Here is a 22,431-nt window from a genome sequence, read left to right on the forward strand (position 1 = left end):
AGCTTTATTTAAATATCTTATGTTTATTAACAATAATTAAATAGCTCTGTAATAGGTTTTAATATTAATAATTGAAAAATCCCTAAAGGAATTTACATTTGAAGTTATTTCTCTGTTTAACAGCACAATAATGATGAATCAAAGGAAGACTATAGTGATCTACCTCCAAATCAAAGGAAAAAGAAACTTCAGCAGAAAATTGAGAATTTATCATTTCAGATACAACAGGAAACTGCTACGAGGTATGTGTACTTGATAATTGCAATACACAGTTACTGTCTGACAACAGATGCGAGACTCTTCGACACTTCTGCACATGGTAGAAGAAGGCAAATCCATTCTGATAATGGGATAATCAATGCATTTCGTGGGATGAGTGTTTATTATTATATGTTGGAAAATTAGCTTTTTTTTATGAAAATTCTAGTTTTTAAAGTAGTAACTATAATAAATAAAAATAAACTTTCAACAAATTTCAATAAAGTAGTAACTATTTTGCTTGTACAACAGTTGGAAACTTTTACATATAAAGAACATGATTTTGCATGTTGGTATCGAATTTGTACATCGTTTTATTCCTTTCTCCCCTTCAACATGAATTGACTCTTGGCAAGCTACCAGCTGGGGTTCTAGCATCTGTGGTCAGACAGTATCTCTTATATATTTGTTCACTTACATAAATTGATATTCTAGTCAATTAGCTGAGGATAAATTAACTAAATGTATGAGTAGCAAGTGCTGTTCTTGGAGTCACTTGATATGCTAATTCATTCAGCTGACGAAATAACTGAGGTTTTGGCTATTTGAGGAATTGGATAATTGAGAGATCACTATATATTATAATGCATTATCGCTATATATCCCCAGTATATATACTTCAGTTATTCATATTAATTGTTCATATTTAAAACTTTCGGTAGTAGGAATTGTTTCAGAAATCATATACTGTCTTTCTTCTCTCTCTCTATCTCACACACACACACACTCTTTCTTTCTGATTTAATATAGTTTTTTTCTTTCTCTTTTTTTTCCCCCCTGCATCCTTTTGTATGTGAATGGTACATCTATATCCTTTTCCTTCATGGTTATGCGGTGATCAGCATTCATTATACAAATTATGGAAATAATACTGGAACAATTATGGAAACTTTAACATGGTAGGTGTTTTCGTAATTTGTATAATGAATGATATCTGTTGTGTGTGTGTGCATGCATGCTTATACTTTTCACTAACCAGTTGAAACAAAATGAAACAAAAAGTAAATCACATCATTTTTTTTTTTTTTTTAATTTTGATTTCATTATCAAATGAAAAGCAATCAGAGAAAGGCTGATTCTGTGAAACCTTAATCTAGTTCAATTTCTTTACTTTATTTTGTATATATTGTAATTCTAAAACTTAATTCGAAAATAAAATATAACTCAGTATTTAAAATGAAATGTAATTTGAATATAAAACCAGTTAACCATTATATAAGTAAATATAAATAAAAATGGTTAGAACATCTAAAGACTGCCAAAAATACTAGATGGGCATTGGAAGACTAGGGAAGCAATGGCATGAGACCGGAACAGGATACTTTGCCTAAAATCCATAATAGGAAGGAGGAGGAGAAAGAAATTTTGAAATAGATTTTTTTTTTTTTTTTAAATCATTCTGTAGGCTTTTTAAAGAGGGCATGCTAGGAATGTGATTTTTGTTATTACTCCACAAAAATAAAATATCACCTAGAATAAGAAACTGATTTTATTGTGTTTTCTGCTAGTTTTATCAAATTCTTTGATTTTTTGATGCCTGATGTTAGCAATTTATAGTGTTAATCTGTGAACAGTATGTTGTATATACAAGGGTGGTCCGAAAAGTTCTTGGCCTAAAAAATGAAAAAAAATGAATTTATAATTTCAAAATTATTTTTATTTTTCAACATAATCTCCCTTAAGACTAATACATTTATTCCAGCGATGCTCCAGCATCATTATCCCGTCCCTGTAGTGGTTCTCAATAAGATCTGCAAAATACCCCTCTACAGCTGCAATCACCTCTTGATTCAAAGGAAAACACTGACCAGCAAGGAAGAGTTTTTGTTTAGGGAAGAGATAGAAGTCAGAGGGAGCCAACTCTGGGGAATAGTGTGGATGTTCCAACAATTTGTAGTTCAGATTCCTTAATTTTCCCATTGCCAAAACACCTTTGTGGGCAGATGCATTGTCCTGATGAAAGATGATTTTTTCTTCTGCCAACCGGGTCTTTTCTCATGAATTTTTTCATCTAGTCTGGTTAAAAGATCAGAATAATATTCCCTGGTTAATGTTTTACCCTTTTCAAGATAATTAATAAACAAATGCCATTAGCATCCCAAAACACTGATGCCGTGACCTTTCCTGCTGATGGAACCGATTTTGTCTTCTTTGACACTGAACAACCAGCTTCTGTACACTGTTTTTACTGTTGTTTGGATTCTGGTGTGTAATGGGAAATCCAAATCTCATCCATAGTAATAAATTGATGCACAAAATCAGTTTTATTCTTGTTAAAATGCTCCAAGATGTTCAGAGATTTCCATGCGAGTGCGTTTTGATCTGCTGTGAGCAAGTGCAACACCCATCTTGCACAAAGCTTTTTCATTTGCAATTCTTCATGCAAAATATATCCTACATGTTCTTTTTGAAATGCCTATAGTCACAGCAATTTCATGCCCTATGGCTCGCCGGTCATCCAATACCATATCATGCATTTACTCAATGATTTCTGGTGTTGTTACACTTTTTAGACATACTTCATGTGGATCATCTTCAAGGCTGGTATGGCCATGTTTGAACTTGGCAGCCCATTTCTTAATTGTCGAAAATGAAGGAGAACAGAATGAAGGAGAAAACTTTTGTGAAATTTGAATGAATTTCTTCTGGTGTTAAACCTTCTTTTACAAGAATTTTATAACGACACAATACTCACTTTTATCCATTTCAAGGAATTTGGAATTTCCAAGAGACAACACTTTTGCTTCAGACAGCTGTATAAAACAAACTACTTGATAGAATGACTTGCAATTTCACATGGATGCTTACGACAGATGTAACAACTTAGAAAAAAAAAAATCTTGCCGATAGTTTTGCCATCTATGGTCGAGGCCAAGAGCTTTTCAGACCACCCTCATATGTTTTTCATCCCTGGAAGTTGTTTAAAGAGGTGAGCAAGGGTGAGGAGCAGATCTTTTCCTTGGGAGTGGATGGTTAGTGGAATGTGGTGAGTGCAGAAATATAAACGAATTTAAGGTACGGTATAATGATCTTTTTGTATGATTGTGGGAGTCCTCCTGCAATGAATCTTTTGAATCCATGGATGTCTAAATAATAAAAATTTGCACAGGTTTTTGGAATATATTACCATTAATTAATTCCTAATAATAATAACTAAAATTTGACATTATTATCACCTAACTGTTTTTTTTGGTAGATGATATAACTATAAATTATCAGTGAATGAAGACGTGGTTAGAACATGTTTGAAAACATTGAAACCTCTTGAAATAGGTAAGTAGCTAGGCTCCACCCCAATGATTTTTAAAGGCAATGGAGGGAGAGTATATGCCAGAAAATTGCTGCCATCTCAAGATCTTAAACTCTATCTTCTATTGTTTGACACAGTAAAGTCTAGTGTCAATTTTTCTGAGTTGCAAGCTTAAGAAATCAAGTTTTCAGGAGGAAATATACATAGGTGACCTGTAAAGTTCTCGGCCTCAACCATAGATTGCAACACTATCGGCAAGATTTTTTTTTCTAAGTTGGTACATCTGTCGTAAGCATAAATGTGAAATTGCAAGTCATTCTATCAAGTAGTTTGTTTTATACAGCTGTCTGAAGCAAAAGTGTTGTTTGTATCCCTTAAAATGAATAAAATTGAGTATCATGCGGTTATAAAATTCTTTGTAAAAGAAGGTCCAATGCCAAAAGAAATTCATTTGAAGTTCATAAAAGTTTATGGGCACTCTTCTCTTTCTTTTCGACAATTAAGAAATGAACTGCTGAGTTTAAACATGGCCGTACATTGAAGATGATCCATGTGAAGGACATCCAAAAAGTGTAACAACACCAGAAATCATTGGTGAAGTGCACTTTATGGTATTGGATGACCAGTGAGTCAAAGTGCGTGAAATTGCTGAGACTAAATGTATTTCAAAAGAATGCGTAGGATATATTTCATGAAGAATTGCAGATGAAAAAGCATTGCACAAGATAGGTGCCTTGCTTGCTCACAGCAGATCAAAAACGCACTCGCACTAAAATCTCTGAACAGTGCTTTCAGCATTTTAACAAGAATAAAACTGATTGTCTGTGTCGATTTATTACTATGGATGAGACTTGGATTCACCATTACACACCAGAATCCAAACAGCAGTCAAAACAGTGGACAGAAACTGGTTGTTCAGCACTAAAGAAGACAAAATCAGTTCCATCAACAGGAAAGGTCATGGCATCAGTGTTTTGGGATGCTAAAGGCATTTTGTTTATTAATTATCTTGAAAAGGGTAAAACAATAACCGGGGAATATTATTTCAATCTTTTAACCAGACTAGACGAAAAAACTTCGTGAGAAAAGGCTGGTTTGCAGAAGAAAAAAATCATCTTTCATGAGGACAAAGCACCTGCCAACAAAGGTGTTTTGGTAATGGGAAAATTAAGCGATTTACACTATGAATTGTTGGAACATCCACCCTATTCCCCAGATTTGGCTCCCTCTGACTTCTATCTCTTCCCAAAATTAAAACTCTTCCTAGGTGGTCAGTGTTTTTCTTTGAATCAAGGGGTGACTGTAGAAGGTACTTTGCAGATCTTACTGAGAACCACTCCAGGGACAGGATAATGGTGCTGGAGCAGAGCTGGAAAAAATGTATTAGTCCTAAGGGAGATTATGTTGAAAAATAAAAATAATTTTGAAATTATAAATTTGCTTTTTCATTGTTAGGCCAAGAACCTTTTCAGACCACCCTGGTATTAGAGCCTCCCCTAGTACAATTGGAAGAATGATGGTACATGCATCCTTCGACTGGAAAAGGCCTAAGTTCAATTCTCATCATGAGGGGAGGAATCTTTATATGGATTTTTTCAACTGAAGGTGAGTTAGCCAATCTCATATGGAGGTAGTAGGGTTTTTTATGCTGGCCTAGTGGCGAGCGTATCTTTTTTTTTTTTTTTTTTTTTTTTTTTTTTTTTTTTTTTTTTTTTTAATGTTGGACCCATATACAGGAGGTTGGCTGGTCAACCTGTAGTACTTTAATACTGTATATGGGTGGTGGGTTGCGAAAGGAGAAACTTGTTTACATTAGATTTGAACTCCTGTATGTTGTATTTCTTGGGAAATACATCTGGGGGAAGACTGTTCCACAATACTGCCGTAGCAGGGATGAATGAGAAGGAAAAGAAATTTGTTCTGTGAGTTTCGAGGTGTACTGTGAAAGGATGTTGGACAGCAGCTGTACATGTTCCAATTGGCTTAGTACAGGGTGGGGGAATTATTGATGCTGTTTCAGACGAACATTTCCAATGAACATATTTATAGAATATACAGATTGCGGGGACCAGGCATCTATGTGAAAGTGGGGGGAGTGAGTTGGTGAGGGATGGGTCATTTAATAGTCTAATTGCTCTCCTCTATATTGAGTCGAGCATTTTGAGGGAGCTTTTTGGAGCCCCCACACCATATGTGAGAGCAGTATTTGAGAGCTGGGTGGATTTGTGACTTTTATAGTGTTAACAGCTGTTTGGAGGTGAAGTAGCATCTTGAGCAAAAGAGGAAGCCTGGTTTTTTGGAAGCTGAGGATGCAATGGTTGGGATGTGTTTATGCCAGGAGAGGCTTGATGTCAAGGTAATTCCGAGAAGAGAAATTTCATCTTGTCTGAGAATTTGAGTGTTATCGAAAACAATGCTGGGGGAAAATGGTTCTTTTTTGTGAGAAATAAGACAGAACTGGGCTTTACTTGCATTAAAGTTGACGAGGTTATCCGAGCCCCATTGGCAGATGGCTTAGAGGTTAGAATTAAGGGCAGTGGTGGTTGATGTTCTGTGAGTTGAGGTAAGTTGTGTAGAGTAGGGTTTGTCAAATGAGAGGGAGGAATGTAATGTGCTGTCATCTGCAAAACTGTGTATTGGGTTTGAGGTCAAGTGAAGTAGGTCATTGATATATAGAGGGAAGAGGGTTGGTGAGAGAACTGAGCCTTGTGGAATCCCAGCATTTGTTGGATGGTGAGAGGATAGGAAAACGTCTACCATCACACATAATGTGCATCCAGACAGGAAGCTGGCAATCCATCTGCAGAAGTCCTGAGGCAGTCCAAATGATGAGAGCTTGCTTAGTAAGCCCTTTGTGCCAGACTCGGTCAAAGGCTTTGGAGATATCAAGTGCAATTACTTGGGATTCACCGAATTTCTCCATGGCGTTTGTCCAGTGATGGGTGATGTACGTTCAACAGGAGAATAGATCTCCTGTTGAAAGGCTTTGACGGAATATTTTATGATGATTACTTTAGATAGGACTGAAGTGAGTGAGATAGGGCAGTAGTTAGATAGTAGTGATTTGTCACCCTTTTTAGGAATGGGTTGAATATAGGCCACTTTCCAGATTTTGGGATATATACCGATGATATAGGATAGGAGTCGGTTCTGATGCACAGACCTTCATTCATCTACAGCAATCCCTCAATTAGTGTGCCTAATGCGTTCTTTAAAACAGGCGCATTAATCGAAAACCCATTGATCGAATATAATAACCTATGGGAAAATGTATAATTCATTCCTCAGATTTCTTTTTTGTCCCCTAATTTTTTTTATAAAAGAATTAGGGTATGCCTCAGGGTCTAGTTAAAGGAAAACCATGAAGCTGAAAGACAATAAAACATATTCAGAATATAAATTTATTATTCTACTTCTTAACAAAGAATTGAACTAACGTAGTTTGGCAGGCATTTTGTTTCTTTTTTTCATACAACCGACGGTATGGCCCTATTGCCTCTTCTACTCTTCTGCAAATTTTACTGCTTCTCTCTTCATCAGGGTCAGCCTCTAAGCATTGCTACTTAAAAACTTTGATTGTATGAAAAATATTTTCAAACTGTTTTCTGTGAAATCTCTTTTGGCTGACTATCAGTGGTTAAATTTTCTTCATATTCTTCTGGATCTTCCCACTGTGCATCTAAATTTAGCAGGTCAGAATTACCCAATTCTTCAGAATGAGACTTAATTAACTCTTGGATGTTATCATTGAAGGGGAGAAAGAAATAAAGGATGTACGAATAGGTCGCCAACATGCAAAATCACATGCTTTATAGATAAAATTTCCCAACTGTTATTCAAGCAAAATAGTTACCACTTTAAAAATTACAATGATCATAAAAGAGAAGTTAATTTTAATTAACTGTAATGACGTGTAATAATATACAACTCATCCCAGAAGACAGTTTGATTACTCTTATCGAGATAGATTCTCCTTTTTGTGACATGCACAGAAGTCTCGAATTTGTGGGCATACTATATCAGACAACATAAATTTTAGCTGTAAAAATTTGGAACATAGTGTACATTGGAAGTAGGTGTAGTATGCTATTAAAAATAATTTTGTAAAATGTTTTAAATTGGTAACTAAATTATTTCATCTCCTGGTGAGTGATTTTTTAAAATAATTAGCCATAAAAATGTATAGATAGAAAAATTTTAAAATCTGTAACATTTATTTTTAAGATGTATATAGGTGCACTAATCAAATTTAGGTATAGAAAAAAACGACGCACTAATCGGGGGCGCATTAATCAAGGGATTACTGTATTTTCTTTCTTATAAAAAAAGTGACTGTCTTCAGTTGATTACCAGTTCACAGCTTTACTGATGACAGTACACTGCACTCCTGTGTGTTATTTGACAACTCTTGCACTACACAAATTACAAACCCAACTTCGACAACCTTAAATTCCATCTCCAAACTTTTTTTTTCATAAGTTTCTGATTACATTATTAATTTTATTACTAGTAAAACTCAGTTCTGTTTTATTTCTAGCAGAAAAAAAAGAATCTTTTTCTTCCAGTCTTGTTCTTGACAATACTCCAATCTCTCTTTCTCTCTCTGGGCTTTAAACATATTATGATAGTCCGTTTTTTATGGTATTGCCTTTTAGCATTAAAGAACTACTCTTAACTTCTCTAGTGATAAATCCTAGATTTTTGGGAGCTGTGAATGGGCTAGTAGAGAGGTTTCATTTCAGAGGCATGACTTTCATAAGGAAGTTGATATGCCTGATGTTGTAATTTATAGTGCTAAACAGTCAGAATCCAAGAAGTTAGGTTTTCTCTTTTGCTTAAAGTGTTACTTAACTTCTGAAGAGCTGTTAATTAACTCTATACAACTTACCAGACTGTTTAACCATTCTCACATAATTCTTCTTCGTTTTGGATGTTACCCCCTTAAAGCTCCCTAAAAATTCTTGATTCAATACAAAAGAGAGCCATCATGTTGATTAATGACCCATCTCTCCATTTTCTTCTGCTGAAACATTTGGGATTTATGTAGTTTATGCTGCTTGCATTTTCTACAAATTTGTTCATGTTCATAAGAATTGGTATCGATAATTCTCCCTCTCTCTCTTCTCAATCTGTTAAAAACATGGAGCAACTAGTCAGCACTCCTTCAAAGTTCATACACTCAGAGAAGACAAAATTTTCTTCCTCTTCATTCATTCTTTCTGCTGCTATCTTTTGGAATAGTCTCTCCTCTTATATATTTCTTGAAGAGCAATGTACAAGTCTTCAAATCCATTGTTAAGAAGTTTCCCTAAACTTCTGCCCATGCATGATTCTCTTATATGCTATAGGTTGAACACCTTCATATGTATGGGATTACCATAAAAAAAATGATTAAATAAAGGGGGGGGGGGGAATAGAAACAGTGTCCATTAGAAAATGATTGAAGTATATCTTTGTGTACGTGGGGGGGGGGGGGTCATCTGTGAAGTATAATGAGCTTTTCTGGAAAATATTATCAGGAATTTTTTGATGCACCACTGCAACGGGAATGATATTTTAAGGTTGAAAAAATTTCGGATTTATGTAGTTATGAGTTGTACCTATATTGAGGCTTTTCCATTGAAGGTGAATGTGGGGTCTGAAAAGTTCTGATAAACACCTAGACAAAAATGATATTAAAGCAACTGATATAATCACAACAAAGAACATACTAGTAGCAGAGTTATGAAGGTAACTTATGTTCTTTCTTGTGGTTATATCAGTTGCTTTAATATCATTTTTGTCTAGGTGTTTATCAGAACTTTCCAGGAACCCCCCCCCCCCCTCCTCATAGCTGGTCTTGTATGGAGATGGCAGGGTTTTTCCTCCCAGGATTTTCATCCTGCAGCCAGCCAGACAGGAGAACACATGCAGTTTACACACAAAAATATGCACTGGTTTTCATTAATTAAGGAACAAAGAGAAATTCGTGATAACTTAAGGAGGGAGGGACACATGAAAGTCAGGTGTATTTGTAAAAAGTTATGCTGAGACTGGTTATTTTATACAACTGAGTGGCACTGTTAGCAGTATGTGCAAATGAGCCATGGCATAAAAGCAGGCTTTTGGAGTGGTTTTTCCATTTCATGTCTGGAGTGAGAATAAGACATTTTGTGATAGCAAAATGCTTGCATATGGCTGCAAGACTTCATTTAACTAACAAATTCAGGTGGCAAGCCATCATAAGCCTAGAGTTTAGCTAAAGTCAGGCAGAGATAGCCAGATGGCTGCATATGAATTATTCTGTGGTTCATAGACTGGAACTAATTCCATCAGTTACAAACAGCATCCCATAGAGGCTACAGTCAACTACAGTGAGTGGACGATATCTCCGATTATCTACTTGCCAAAACGTCAGTGATACCTGAAATCAACTATAATCTGATCTCACATTGGCTACAGGAACATTGGTATATTCTTCCACTATGTATTTCACAAAGATGAAATGTTTTGAAATGGGCCAAGCTCCATGTCAACTGCACCCAAGACCAATGGGATTGGTATCATTTACAGACAAGTCCCAATTTGTTCTACAAAGTGATGCCCATGTTTTAACTAGTTTTTCTTCCAGGCATGCTGTTGGGGTCACCTCTCCTCTTGGTAAATCAGACTATAATCTTTTATAAGTTTCATTTCCAGTGTAGTGCCCTCCTTCAGCCCCTATTAGCATCATTAGAACAACTGCTTTAAATACTGATTTACATGAGGTGAGCTTCTGATCTCTCTCTCATTACTGAGCCAGAGGCCCTCTCATGGTGACCCAGTCTATCTTTAGAGACCAAATATTTTGTATATGTGAATGAATGAAGGACATCATAAACACCCATACTAGAGGTGGGATTCGACCATGCTATGCCAACCACTCAGCCTGCCGGGCTGGTGCTTATTTCCATACTATACTATACTCCAATGGGGGATGATGATGATCATGACAATCTAGTCATTTTCAAAGCCATCAGAACACAGTCCTGTTTTTATCTTGAAAAAAATTTCTTGGTTCACCTCACAGTACCTTTCAGCTCATCTGACAAAACCATCTCTCACTCTTAGGCTGCTGATTGTTTTCAGCCTCCACATAGGAAAACTTGGTATTCCTTTCTGCCCAAAACATTACCTGTTTAGTTACTCTGCACAAATTTGTTCAGTGTTAGTAATTAAACATGTAAAAAGTAACAGTATTATGAGGTTGAATGGAATCCAGTCCAAAAGAGAGCAGTCTTGCTAATCAGTGATCCCTCTCTCACAGACTTATTCCAGCTGATGTCTCCCGAGCGGTTTCTACTCTGCCTTTTCAACAGATACTTCCACAAGTATTCCATTGAATTGACATCCATCATTTTCTCTCTATTCTGCCAAGCAACTGCCAAACATCCTATATAGTTTGACTGTTAACCAACTGCACATCTCCCAGCCTTCTTTCATTCTGTTTACTTCTGTTCTCTGGACATCTTCTCCATGAAGTATTGTTTAATACTTCATACTACAATTTTCAGCTCTTAAAAAAAAATAACAAGTTCTCTTTCTTAGTAACTCCTTCTCACACACACATTACTATTTTGCTGGAGATTCTGAAACCTCTCATATACAGGACCCATAGTTAAACAAAGTATATTATACATATCCTTAAAATAGATGTTGATTCAATTGGTGTGATAAGATATGAAATTACTACTACAAAACACCCTTTTTTTATGACTGAGTGTGATAATTTTCTTGGTTATTCATTAATGAATATAATTTGCACAATAATTATAAGCAGTGCTTTTTTTTGAGACAGTACACAATGGTAGGATGCACTAGCACCTTATTACAGTGACGTATGATACACTGATGCACAATCGTTTTAATTTTAAACTTTTTCTGTGCTAGCAATAGATGTGTATCAGCACCTATTTCTTTACAGAACAAGCACTGATTATAAGTATAGAAGAAGAGAACCTACAAGGCTTCATTTGGATAATTAAAAAAAAAAAAACTTAAAAGAAAGAATCATTATATCATTATCCATTATTGTTTTATAACCAAGTAGAAAAGTTTGCTTTTAAAACATTAAAAAAACTTTGTCAGCAAGAATTGCATCATATTGCGTTACTTAAAAGACAAATTCTACCAGAAGACTGTATATTTGTCTTTTATTAGTTTTTTTTTATTTTTTATTTTTTTATTTTTTTTAAATAAGAGTTTTGCTGGCCTAGCAGGCTATTTTAAGCTGCTCTGTTCTTTTCAGAAACCAGGTAGACATTTTATGAAGGCACCATGGAATTTGATATATAAAAGTTACTTTTTATAAATGGATAGTTAGTGCATAGAAGAAAAGAGCCTTTAAAAGACTTCATTTGGCACCAAAGTTTTTTTTTTAAGGATAATAAATTTTATTGTTTTATAGCCCAGTAGCAAAAATAAATAATTAAAGAAATAAAATTTCAATGACTGAAAAGCATCTTTATGCTAAAAAATATCATTGAATAATTTTGTGTCATTGTCTAAGAATTTATCATGTACTTTAATATAGAGATGGGTTAATGAAAATGAAAGGAGCTTATGAACAGAATCCGGCTCTAGGTGATCCATTGAGTGTAGAAGGGCAGTTGGCTGAAAATGGCAACAAGCTTGAGAAACTTCAAATGGAAGTTCAGAAATATCAGGTCAGTAGTTGAATATCATTGAACTTTTAAATTTCTCATGAAAGAGATATTTAAAAGTTCTTTCTATGTAATAAGTATACTAAAGTTCATCAGTATTACTTGAATAGAAATGTTATTGTTAAATTATATTAAATGGAAATGGAAATTGTTTTTGTTGTGATAACAAATGTTGTTACTACTACAAAATACCTTCTTTTTTATAGTTAAATGGAAATTTAAATTAGTTAAAGTATTAATAATTTACACATATTATTCTTAACAATGTACAGGAGGAAGCAGTAGTGCACATATTATAAATCAGAAAGATCAGGACTATTAGAAAGTGACTGAAGGAGATATGTGAGAGGGATGGGCAGGGTTACCTGTGGACTACTCTTTTCTGCATACACTCAAGAATTCTTTGGGAGGTTTTAGATGTGCCATCCAAATGTGAGAGAAATATTCTAGTCAGGCATTGTGACTTATAAAGTATTAGAAGGAGAGAAGTAGTGTTTTGAATGAAAAAGAATATCAAGTTTTTGTAAAATCTTGAGGAGGCTAGAGATATATGTTCACTGGGCTAAGCTGGATGTGAAAGTCAGCTTGAGAAGGGGAATTGATCTTGACAGGAGAGCAGAACATCATCAAAAGTAAGAGGAGTGAAATAGGATTTTTCTTCTTGGATAATGTGGCAAAACTGACAGGTTGGAAAGACATGGCTGTTCCATCTAGGATGTAAGGAACCTTTAAAATTATTTTCAGTTGAAAGTGAGTTGGCCATTCTCATATTGAAATGATAAGATTTTTCTCTCCAGAGCTTTCATCTTACAAACTTTCTCAGAAAGCCAAACATACAGTTTGGCTTTTTGAAATGAAAAAGAATATCAAGTTTTTGTAAAATCTTGAGGACACTAGGGATTTAATAGTGAACATATTATAGGGATATAATATGTTTACCAGATTTGAGCTTATTGTATGGGCCTCACAGGAGCTTTGAGATAATTTCAAAATCTTCCAAACCTGGACCCTGATCTTGAGGTCGGCTACAGGCATGTAGGATCGGTAAGAGGTCTGTTGCTTATTTTTCCTCAAAAGTATGAAAGGTGACTCTGGTACTGTTTTTTGTACCAAAATCAAGCAGAAAAAATTAGTGTTCATTCTAGAAAAAATGAATTTCCCAGTAGCAGATTTAGTCAACATGGTATAGGCATATAGGATAAGGTTGAATATAAGTTATATATAGTGTCTAGACACTTATTATTATTATGGTGATTTTTTTTCTCTCAGAAACACTTGAGTTTATTACCATACATTTCCAAGTAGAAATCAGCCATATTTTATCTGATTTCAGAAAAATCAGCAATAGAACTCTCACTGATCCATACATACAAGTTAGTATTTGGGATTATGAGATGGCAGCAGTTGTATTGTTTTCCTAATGCCTTGAAATCATTGATAGCCATTACTTCAACTGTTCAACTATTGGTGACATGACTAGGGCTTGAAAAATGTGCTCATCCAATTTTCCATGATTTTTAGTTGCTGTATAAAAAAAAAAAAAAAAAGAAAAAAGAAAGAAAGAAACCTTATTGCATCTATTAAGAAATGTAAGTGGTTCCAAATGCCTATTTTGTCGATAAGCACTGAATTTGTCATAATGAAATGCAATCTATAAGAAGATAACGTATGCATTCATTTTATCTTTATAGAGTGCTCAGTCATACCTTGAGTTAACAAAATCATGACTTGGCACTCTAAAATAAATATGCAGCAGACCGCAGTAACTTTGCTTTCTGCATCAGTAAACTGAACTCAGATCTCCTTGCTATATCTCAGTAGGGCAAGGACAACCTTGTAAACTTCCATGCCACCAAAACACAGTGCTGTCTGATCTCTCACAAGAAAGAGCTTGCATGCCTCTCCCTTGCCCTCAGTAATACTGTGATATCTAAGAACAATCAGATTTCTCTTCTGGACTGACCTGCACCTCAGATCTTTCCCGGCATAAGCACATTTCAACTATAGCTTCTGCACCTGCCAAAAAACTTGGTGTACTTTTTTGCACAAGACACTATTTCACACCTTCACAGCTTCTAACTCTATACAAAGCCCAAATCTCCCCAGCCAATGGAGTATTGGTCCCATATTTTGGGTGGTGCACCAAAATCCTCACTAAGATAGATTGCAAATTCTGTTACACTCTTTTACAGGTACTCTGCTGAATTGGCCACTATTATTCCTCCACTCTCCTCCAAAATCATTAAAACAAGAGCCACACCCTTCTACAGTCCATCTTAAAACTCACTGAACTAACTTTACTGCCTCCTCTTTCATTCCATCTACTTCTATCCTTTAGAACAGTCTTCCCTACTCTGCCTTCCCCAAAGATTACAACCCATAGCTATTCAAGCAAAATGTGAACAGATTCCTCCTTTCTTATATTCTTCTTCTTACCTACACACGGCACTAATGTGCTATAGGTCATGTAGCCTTTCATGTGTGGACGATATATACAGTGTCCATCAAAAAAATATATACACACTTCAGCAAAAGAAAAACTGCATAAAAATTGTAATACTAAATTTATACAGACATTAAAAGTTGAATATAAGTTATATATAGCATCCAGACGCTTATTATTATGATGAACTACTGCTTGGGAACATTGGCCAAAGTGTCCAGTGGAATTGCTGCACAAGCTATTTCAATTTCTTTCCAAAGGGTCACCAGTGTAGCTGGTTTTCTACAATACACTGCATCCTTTAGAGTCCCCCATAGGTGTTAAATCAGGAGAACGTGGTGCTGGGTGTGTGTGGGGGGGGGGAATTCAACTGCACCTCTTCATCCTATCCATTGTCCCTGCAAACTCTCATCGAGGTAAGCTCTCATGTCTTGGTGATAGTGTGGTGGTGTGCCATCTTGTTGGAAGAGAAATTGATCATTCCCATAAAGTGCACAAATAGCAGGTAAAATGGATGTACGTAGCAGGTCTAGGTACACTTGACCTGTAACAGTACCTTCATCAGATCAAACCATCTTCCTCACAAACTCCTCATCCTTATCTACCATGTTGAAACCACTCACAATAATGCATTCTTCGATCAGAATTGTTTTCATTCATTGTGTGTAATAATCACACACATCACACACACAGTACAGTGGATCTCAAACTTATCACTAACATGTGCAATTGTCAGTTGTGTTGGAGGTTGTGTTGCAAACTCACACCTCCACTGTCGTTGAACTTCACCAACATTCTCAAATTTGAAATACCACTTTAAAATGGTCTTGCATTCCTCGAACGACAATCGTGCCTCAGCCATTTTGTTTGACTGTCCTAGCAGCTTATACAGGAACGTCTTGCTTATGTTAAAGATGTAACTAATCCTGATGCCAAGGAGCTTTCATCAAGGATAAATGAAGATGTTTTAACTGAATGGATGAATGTTGATGATAATGTGCCTACAGTTCATCATTACACTGATTCTGAAATTGTAGATATGGTTAAAAGTCTGGAGAGAAATGCCTCTACAGGTAGTGATGAAGACGAAAATGAGGAATATGTGAGAGGAAGAATCTATTGACAGGTTAATTACGTTGACAACTGAACTGCTGGGCTGGACTAGAGCAACAACGTTTTGTAAGTGAACAAGAAATCATGAATGTTTACTTGCTCCAAGTTAAACTTTGTTGCTCTAGTCTCAGCTCTGGCAAGGTTCCAAGGGAGTCACCATTTATGTAATGGAACTATCTTATCCTCTTTTGACTCCCTTGGAACCTTGCCAGAGCTGAGACTTAGATTAAACAGCTTTGTCAAAGGTCCGCTATCTCACTTGCATATTCTCATAGCACGTGAGCTGCCAAACCCTTATGCCCACTGCTGTATTCGCATCGATATTTTCAATATATTGAGTACCTCAATTCTCACATCTCTGTCTTGTTATTAACTGCAAAGTCATCACCTGGATGATATACTCTTACAAAGTAATCACTTGGTAACTGAACTATTTCTTCCGCCTCTGTCACTTTCCTACCATCAGCACGGAGTAAAGTTATCTTTCCATAATCATTCTTTCTCTTACTTACTATGTAGCAAAAAAATTCTTTTGAATTTACTTAGGCCTGCTTAGCTAATTTTCTCTCAAAATCTGATTTTATCCTTCCATACAATACTTGTTACTTTTCTTACTTGTGCTTTATATTGCTCACTCATGAGCATGCTGATCACCTTTTTGTTTATATTCCTTCCACAATGCTTTATTTTATTTATTTTTTTTTTTGCAGTTCTGTTTTATATTACTACTCATCCACTTAATCCCTATGCAGTTTATCCTCCTAACCCTGGACATGCAGTCTAATACTGCCTCACTCAAACAATCTCTGACTGCTTTCCATGCACTAATGACATTCATTTCATGGCACTGCTCCAAGTCGCCTCCTAAGTTTGTCATAATTGCCAGCTTTAGTTCCACATAAACCCTTTCTTGACTGAAAATTCCATGTGTTGAGGAAACTCTTAGGACAAAACTGCATATATCTTTCCCCAATTGGAGTTAGAGTTGCTACTGTAGTTATAGATAGATCTCCTGATACTGTTATCAGATCCAACACTCTCAAATCCCTGTCCCTTCCATAATTACCATAATTACATCGCCCATGATATATATCATGGGCGAATATTCTGGGTGTGCTAGGTGTGCGGTGCTCATCCACGAAATATTAGTATCACCCATTATATTTTTATTATTTATATTTATTTAATATATTTGTTTTTATTACATTATATTATATTTTTGCATTTATTCCCATTAAAGACTCCCCCAGTAGTTTGCAGACTTCGCACAATTCCTAAAATTTAACACAATATACTGTACTAATGCTTCATTGTCCTCTTCATGAGGTTAATAAAGCATTAGCTTCATGAAGAAGGCACCTTTCGTCACATAAGCATTGCGTCACATTCGCATTAATAGCCCACGTGTGCTTTCGAAATGCATACACTTTTGTGCCCTTTGAAAAAATGTAAAGAGGGCGCAGCAGGTCAAATTCTTAGCTTTCTAATATTTTTAAACTGAGAAGGCGGGGCTGGGCGAGCTAAAATTTTGAGCTCACTCAGCACCTAGTGGCTGTAATTGGTTATTGTTTCAACCAATCCAATTGAATGGCTTTATTACAAACAGCTGTTACACATGTTTTCTGGAACTGAAAATTTGAAAGTGGATGTTAGGAAAAAAACTAAATGTTTCACTTGCTATGCAGTATAGCATCTGTTGAGGTTGCAAAGTTTTTTAATGGTATAGAGACATTTCTATTCTAGCCTTCAGAAATAACAGACAGTAAAAAAATATCTATTCCTGACTAAAAATGAATATTCTGTGTATTATAAGATGTTGATTTACAACAAAATACCAGCATATGTGAAATCGATAAGACAGAAGAATCGCTGATACTAAAAAAAACAAAAAAAAAAACTGATGAATGTAGGATTCTTGAAAGTGTGGATAATTTCGATAATGATCGGATGTTATGTATACTTTTTTATTTATTCATATGGAGTTTCCTCCCTTTTCTCCCCCATCCCTATTGGGGCGAGTTGAGCCCCCCTCATGGGGGAGTTAAGTATTTATGGTTGTAGATCCGTGTGTGTTCATAGGGCCGGTTTGCCTGCTTGCGGGATGAAAAACCCCAAATAAACTTGGGGGGAAAACCCTGCTGTCCACGCCCAAGACCAGCTAACTTGGCTATGACTGAGGAAGATCTTTAAGCTCCTCACGTCGGCAACTGGAATCGAACCTAGGACACTCCTTCCCCAGGCATATGGTTGCAAAGCGCAAAGCCATTAAGCTAACCGCACAGACTTATATATGCTGAGTCTCAGTAAACAAAAGAAATTTCTTGGAAAATGGAGCGAAATATACACATAACACGGACAACAAATTTTACGAGATGATTTGCTACTCCATCAAACAATATTTATTCCTGCCATTCTCTGTCTCTGTGTAAGTTTTTTTTTTTAATTATGCCGTCGTAAATTCACTTATTCATGTCTAGACTTTATAGGATCATGCTATTTGCTCTACCCAGCAACTTATAGGACACACATATCACAAATGTTAATTGTTAATAATTCGTTTACCATTAATGAAAGTATTTCTACTCACACATATTCTTTCTTTTCATTTCCTATTCTAGCATGTCTTATAAATAATGGTTCACATATTTTCATCTTTGAGTATTTCAAATATACCAACCAACTATAGCATTCGCCTTCATTGTTGTTTCTAATAAATCTTAAAACAAACAGATTATTCCCCCACTCTATGCAGAAGTATTCAAAGTTATCCTGCAATTAATTGCATTGGACCAATTAAAATGAGTGCTGATGCGCTATGCACCCTCAGAACTTTCATACATGATAAAAATGCAATCATACAGTCATGGGCGTCTGCAGAGGGAGGGGGTAAATGGGAAATTCTCCCCTCGGGCTCGAGTAAAAAATTTCACAAATTATAATCGTACAAGTGATTGAGATATGTAACCTTATGTCTTATAACCTTATATGTAAGCTTTGTCTGTCTTAAAATTTTATTATGAGTTGGCCTGTTTCAGCCCATGGCAGGGTAGTGTTACACCCTGATATCTTAAGAATATAGAATTCTCAGCTATCATGGTGTAACATGAAAAATAAATAAAATAAATTAATAACCCTGCATAAAAGATAATAGTTGAATTAATTAAAAGAAAAAGAAAGATTCTTGCATCCAATAAAATATATAAAACATAAAGGTTTTGTTAAACTAACTAACAAAAGAAAGAATATATAAATATTGTGATATGATTTAAATAAGAAAAGTTAAATAAATAAGACAGAAAAGGATTAGTCATAAAAGATGGTATGTGAGAGGCTAGAGATTAAGTTATTAAGTAAATTCGTAGAAAAATTTTGAAAGGGGATTAAGTTAGAGGCTAGCACAAGAAAAACAACAGAAAGTCGCTTAGGGTCAATTCCCTGATTGAGAAATCGTTACAGGCCCGCCAATTAAATGACGTTGGCAGAAAAACACCATCCTAATTGGTCAGTGAAGTAAAAACAAGTAGGGGCGGAGAAAAGAAGTTAGAAAGAGTGCCGTTAGGAGAGCAGGTATAAAAGGGTTGGGAACCCCCCCCCCACGAGGCTTTTTTGGTTTTGATTTTGATTCTGTTCCAAGGGAGTCCTTCGCGAGCTCTTTCGTGGGGATTTCACGGTGTTTTCCTGAGTGGCGAGGTTGGAGTTATATCTCCACGTCACAACACGGAAACGAAAGTGAGCAGAATTTCGGTTCCGTATTTCCTGTGTGAGAAGCGAAGAATGCCATATAGTCGAGGAAAAGAAGCCTATTCTTTGTGTTTTGACTTCAGTGACAACTACGAAAAAACGGAAAGAGGTAAAGAAATCGATGTCCACGTGGCAAGTTGCACAGCCGATATATAGATGATTCAGAGTGTGTTCGGAGTTACGAAAAGTTAAGCCAGCATAAGCCTAGTTCAATTCCAAAAAGAACATAGGAGAGGCAGATTATCGGTGAGGTTATATCAAGATAATTCTATCAGAAGAAGGTACTGTGAAATATCTCTAATGTTAACTAAAAATGTGTCTGTGATAAGTATCATTATTCTAATACAGAACTGTTAAAGTGACCAAGGAAAATTTATACTAGGACTTTAGTATCTGACAGAATATATTAAGAGCAAGCTGGCTAGTGTTAATGTTATGTGAATAATTAAGTGTCCTGAGAATTTTGCATGTCTATTGTTAATGTATAGGAAAGTTAAAATGTCATAGTTGTGTGTGTTAGTGCAGAAAAAGGTTTAGTTAATCTACTTAAGTTTGAATAGTTAAATAGTGTGAATTAATCTTATTTGTCCATGTCAAGTGAATTTTATGTGTTGAATTGTTATGGTGGCATGATCGTATTACCCATTATAGGATCATAGCCTAATTACTTATAATAAGCTAATGTTAGTTTGTAAGTATTTAGTTTGGCATTGAGTTGAGTAATCATAAAAATTGAATTGTACCATGTTAAATGATAAAAGAGTTGTCTGAAATTGCTGTCCAATGCACCACTTGAAAAATTACAAACCTAATCATGCAGGAAATTAATGTTAAGAAACGAGATAAAGTGTCACGACTGCAACATTGTTTCACTTTCAGACATATTTGAGTTCTTTCTCCTTGTTTTTGAATATAATATCTTAAACTAAATATCCCAAAAGGCACAGTATAAATACAAATATTAGGGGTACTAAGTGGAGAAATAACTTAGATATTAGTATAAGTTTTGGTGATATCTCGTGCATAGATAATAGAAGAGCATAGATAAGAGGAAATTGTTAGATAGAATAAAAATCGTAAAATGGGACACAACATAAATGGCGCAGCTGGTAGGATATAAAGTATAAGAAAGTCAATAGAATAGAATAAGAAGAATAGGTCACAACAGTAGCCATAGAATATGTGTTTTATTGCAGCAATAAAACATGTGTTCCTGTTTTTGGTTCATCTTTTTCTGATTCGTGAACAGCGAGACCAGTTTGCCCTCTGTGTTTAGTGAGTCACTGAGTGAAGTGTAAATTGTAAATTTATAGTGAAACAAATTTAAAAGAAAAATACATTTTTAAAAAGTAAGTGTATGTAATTTAATATTATTTTACTTGTTTGTTTTATGATTTTTTGCTTTTAAACTGAAATCATTTAATTCAGGATATTCGGATTAATTAATTAGTTGATTTTTAATAAAATATGCTGGTCAATTTTTTTATATATGAAATTGTACTAAAACTGTATTAATTCTGAATGCTTTTTTCCCCCAAGAATTAAAGATCATTAAAATCGATGTAAAATGAAAATAATGTACTGTATTTATAGTTTACATCGATAAATAATTACATAAAAAAAAATGCTAAAAGACGTTTATTGATGTAATTATTTAATTAAATCAATAATTATAAAAATTTATTGATGTAATTATTTCTCTCCAAGCTCCCCCCCCCCCCCCACCACTCTGGAAAATTTTCTGTGGATGCATGCCCATGCATATGGTCAAATTGACGTGAAATTTGTAGCTCGTGTTGTATAACCCACATGACAACACACCCAACTGAAATGAGCACGAGACACCACTGATATATATCTATATATTTTTTTGTATAAATTCCATTTTCCCATGTGCCCTTTTCTCCTTCCAATCTATATCCCCATAGTTGAAGTGTCCCAAACAGATAATTGCTTGGCCTGCACTCATTGTGCTAATCTGCTGATGCATGTCATCCACATCTTCTTCTGGACCTCTGGGTCTATAACAGCAACTAACAATATATTTTATCCTCTTGGCCTCTATCTTGCACTAGACAGCCCAAAATGAACCATTTCTCCCCAAATTTACAATCTTCCTTAACTTTTATTTTTGTTGGTTGAAATACTTTAGCTATCATTAATAATACCCTTCCTCCTGCTCTGTTTCCTATATGTCTGTCTGTGTTCACTGGGCATCTACAGATGCCGTATGGTCACTCCAATGCTCGATGATGTTCCACACTAGGCCTCACCATGTAGTCCTGTTGTTTGCCCTTCTGGCAGCCTCAACTCTCTGAAGATCAGTCACTCCACACATGCCATCCATCCATCTCATTGATGGTCTACCCCTACCTCTTTTTCAAGGAACTTTACCTTCTATTACTGTTCTGAAAAGTCCTCCTTTCATTCTTTCTATGTGTCCAAAATATTTTAACTTTCTTCTGTCAATATCCTTAAGGAGCCTTAAAGTTCTAGTTTCCTATGTGTTCTCTGAAAATACATTATCCTTTAAATGCTATCCCTGTAACTACATCATTCTCTGAGAATCATGTCTCACTGATGCCAAGTCAAGCTGATCAGTGGATCAGTGGCAAAAACCTCTCTCCTTTATTTCTGATACTTTGGGCATTCATATATGCATTTCTACATCCCCTTTGGCCCATAGCTACCCTTACATAATGTCAAAAACCTTACATAATGTTCATTCTGATTCCAAACCTGGGAAACTGTACCCACATCTTCACAATCAATCCTGCACTTATCTACCCCCAGAGATGGTTATTTCCTCACATTCATTCATTCACTCACACTTATTTGTCCAGCGGTAACTAGACATATTCTTAATTGCTTCCCTCTTAATTTCTCTAGTTTCCCTGGATTTGAATTCCCGATTCTCAAAAACATGACTCACAAAACCCTACAAA

The 22,431-nt window shown here is 35.4% G+C and overlaps 1 protein-coding gene across 4 annotated transcripts in view; it reads left to right on the forward strand.

Annotated features, from left to right (window-relative positions):
- The window catches only part of LOC150103934 (formin-binding protein 1-like), a 405,525-nt gene that overhangs the window by 293,639 nt on the left and 89,455 nt on the right, over positions 1-22,431 (forward strand). For 3 of the 4 annotated variants that reach the window (XM_090396622.1, XM_090396623.1, XM_090396625.1), the window contains exons 10-11: positions 124-242; positions 12,060-12,192. In XM_090396622.1, the coding sequence (XP_090252748.1) occupies positions 124-242; positions 12,060-12,192 (252 nt within the window). The remainder of the gene's footprint in view (positions 1-123; positions 243-12,059; positions 12,193-22,431) is intronic. The other variant, XM_090396624.1, reaches the window with a different exon arrangement.

Source organism: Typopeltis vanoorti, chromosome 8 (assembly GCF_054136105.1).
Source record: "Typopeltis vanoorti isolate ZY-2024b chromosome 8, IOZ_Tvanoo_1.0, whole genome shotgun sequence".
Lineage (NCBI taxonomy): Eukaryota > Metazoa > Arthropoda > Arachnida > Uropygi > Thelyphonidae > Typopeltis > Typopeltis vanoorti.